Genomic DNA, 2,954 nt, shown 5'->3' with positions numbered 1-2,954 from the left:
AGCTGAGCCATCCTGCCACCTGTTGGCAGCTCAGCAGCAGCTCAGCTCGGGCGCAGCTCACTGGCCCATGTGGGAATCGAACCAGCAACCCTGTTGCTCAGAGCTCGCACTCTTAACCAAGTGAGCCACTCGGCCGGCCCATGGTGTCTTTTATTAACAACAGCTTTATTGGAGTAAAATTCACTAAGTGCACAGACTGATTTCTTCTGACGAATTTATGCAATGGTGTAGCCATCGCCATGGTTGTCCTAGTAGGTCGTCCTGCTCCCAACTCCAGGAAACCACATGGGGCAGTGGTCTCCATAGATTTGCCTTTTCCTGGTGTCATTTTAAATTGTCACCAGGGTAATGATGCAGAGCTGCAAGTGGTGCCTAAAGGGACAGTGGCCCTGGGCAGAGCGCCCAGGCAGCGTACAGCTGTGGAGGCTGCTCTCCCCGCCCTCCCACACGTTGGCCCCGCCCCCGCTGCACCAGCGAGGCCTCAGTGCTCCTGGATGTGGTGAGGAGGTGCTGCTCTCAGGCCTCCTCTCTCCTCCAACTGCCCCACTGTCCTAACCATGACACGCTGCCCGGAGACCCTCAGATAATGTCTGTCTGGGGACAGCCCCTCACTGCACTCGGCTACCCAGGCGACTACAAAGACATTGACAAGATCATTTTGACAAGTACCAAAGATGGCGGGGTTCAGTTTGGGGGGATGCAGGTCCTGGTAGTGGATGGAGGTGACGGCTGCACACAGTGTGACTCCTTACTGCTGCTGAGCTGCGCGCTTGCAGATGGTTAGGATGGGACATTGTTTTCTATGTGTGTTTTACCATTATGGAAAACATTTTTAAGAGAAAAGGTGGAGCGAAAGGAATTTCTCAAAGGAGTAACAGAATGTGTTTTATAGAATCCTGTCCATTTACACCTCACAAGTCACTAACCTATTTTCCCCCTGGAATTTCAGGTCACAAGAGCAGCAGATTCAGAATGCCATTGATAAACTTTTTGTGTTGTTCGGAGCGGAAATACTGAAGAAGATCCCGGGCCGTGTATCCACGGAAGTCGACGCGAGGTGAGGTTGCGTGCCGGTGGGGTGGGCCGGAGCAGCGGTTGGTCCACCGTGTCCGGGATCTGAGCGCTCCATGTTCAGCAGCTTATCTGCAGCCTGTATTTTTTTATACATCCCCCGGGCACGTGGTTGTGAGATGGGGCTCTAAGTGGTTCTTGAGTGAAGGCAGCAGCCGCCAGCCTGTGCTGTCCTTGGGGCGCATCTTGAGGTGAGGCTGTCCTCACTGTGGGCCCCTGGCTCTCGCAGGCTCTCGTTTGACAAGGACGCCATGGTGGCCCGAGCCAAACGCCTCATCGAGCTTTACAAGGATGCCGGAGTCAGCAAGGACCGGATTCTGATAAAGCTGTCATCCACCTGGGAGGGGATTCAGGCTGGAAAGTGAGTGTCCCCCATTCCAGGGGTTGGGGCCTGTGGCTCACACGAGCCAGCTGTGTGCAGGGTCAGGACCTGGTCGTTGACCCACCCAGGGAACGGAGGCCTGTGACACAGCCACAGCTGTGCCATTTGCCTGTCATCGGGCACGCTCACGCCTAGTTTATATGTTGTGCTGTGCCACTGGCAGCCTCACCGGAGCAGCTGTATGCGGGTGACACGTCACCTCTGCCCCCCACCGGTCCACCGCTCACCTTCTCTGCCCGTTCTGGACAGTCTGCGTAAATTCAGTCTCGTGCACATGGCCTGGGCCTGGCTCCCTCCCTTGGCGTGGTTTCGGGCTCACCTGGGCTGTGGTGTGTCAGGGCTGTGTTTTAAGGCAGAGGCTCCAGTGTGTGCACATAGCGCATTTAGTGTCCTTGGATGGGCACATGGCTGTTCCCTTCTCAGGCTCACGGATCATGCTGCCATGCACGTCTGTGTACAAGTTTGGGTGTGGGTGTGAGTCCCATCTCTTGTGGCCACACACCTAGCAGTGGAGATGGTGGGTCATGGTCATTGGGTGTCTCTCACTGCTGCACATCTTCAACACCCCCGCGTGGCCACTGCCCCCTGGGGTGGTGGGAACTGGTCCCCAGAGAGACCCCAGCAGAGGCTCAGCTGTCACAGTCCATGCCCCAGCCACATGGCAGAGCGTGGCCCTTGGCCTGGCATGGGGGCTCAGCCCCAGGATGTCTCAGTGACCTCAGGGTGGCCTGGGCAGGGGGTAAGGGGCTTGACAGGACAGTGGTCAGAGATCCTCCGTGGTGTCTGGCCCCAGGGAGTCCTGTGATGATGAGGGTCTGGGGTGCCCGGTGCTGGTGCAGGTGCTGGCCGGGGACCTCCCCTGCCTTTGTCCCTGTTTGGAAATGTGGGTTTGAGGAAGAAAATTCCGGCCACCTGTAACCCCCTTGCTAGAGAGAACCGTGGTGTGCGTCCCAGACTCGCTTGAGGTGTCTGCTGAGTTATAAGCACCTCTGCTCCCAAACGCACTGGGTGGGGACGCTGACACTGCCCTGTCCCTGTCCCTCTCCCAGAGAGCTGGAGGAGCAGCACGGCATCCACTGCAACATGACACTGCTGTTCTCCTTCGCCCAGGCCGTAGCCTGCGCCGAGGCGGGCGTGACGCTCATCTCCCCCTTTGTGGGGCGCATCCTAGACTGGCACGTGGCCAACACGGGCCAGAAGTCCTACGAACCCCTGGAGGACCCGGGTGAGTTGCCCTTCGGGGATGGCTGGGCCAGCACAGCGGGGGGCGGGCACCGAGCACGCAGCAGCCAGGTGCCTGGGTGTCCCCTGCAGGCGTGAAGAGCGTCGCCAAGATCTACAACTACTACAAGAAGTTCGGCTACAAGACCATCGTCATGGGCGCCTCCTTCCGCAACACGGGTGAGATCAAGGCGCTGGCAGGCTGCGACTTCCTCACCATCTCACCCAAGCTGCTGGGGGAGCTGCTCAAGGACAACAGCAAGCTGGTGCCCGTGCTCTC

At 58.3% G+C, this 2,954-nt stretch overlaps 1 protein-coding gene across 1 annotated transcript in view; it reads left to right on the top strand.

Annotated features, from left to right (window-relative positions):
• TALDO1 (transaldolase 1) overlaps positions 1–2,954 on the top strand; it is an 11,902-nt gene that overhangs the window by 3,733 nt on the left and 5,215 nt on the right. The window contains exons 3-6 of the mRNA XM_019631071.1: positions 879–1,057; positions 1,301–1,432; positions 2,503–2,678; positions 2,768–2,948. Coding sequence (XP_019486616.1) covers positions 879–1,057; positions 1,301–1,432; positions 2,503–2,678; positions 2,768–2,948 — 668 coding nt within the window. The remainder of the gene's footprint in view (positions 1–878; positions 1,058–1,300; positions 1,433–2,502; positions 2,679–2,767; positions 2,949–2,954) is intronic.

This window comes from Hipposideros armiger, unplaced genomic scaffold (assembly GCF_001890085.2).
Source record: "Hipposideros armiger isolate ML-2016 unplaced genomic scaffold, ASM189008v1 scaffold_983, whole genome shotgun sequence".
NCBI lineage: Eukaryota > Metazoa > Chordata > Mammalia > Chiroptera > Hipposideridae > Hipposideros > Hipposideros armiger.
This window is presented reverse-complemented; position numbering and strand designations above follow the sequence as displayed.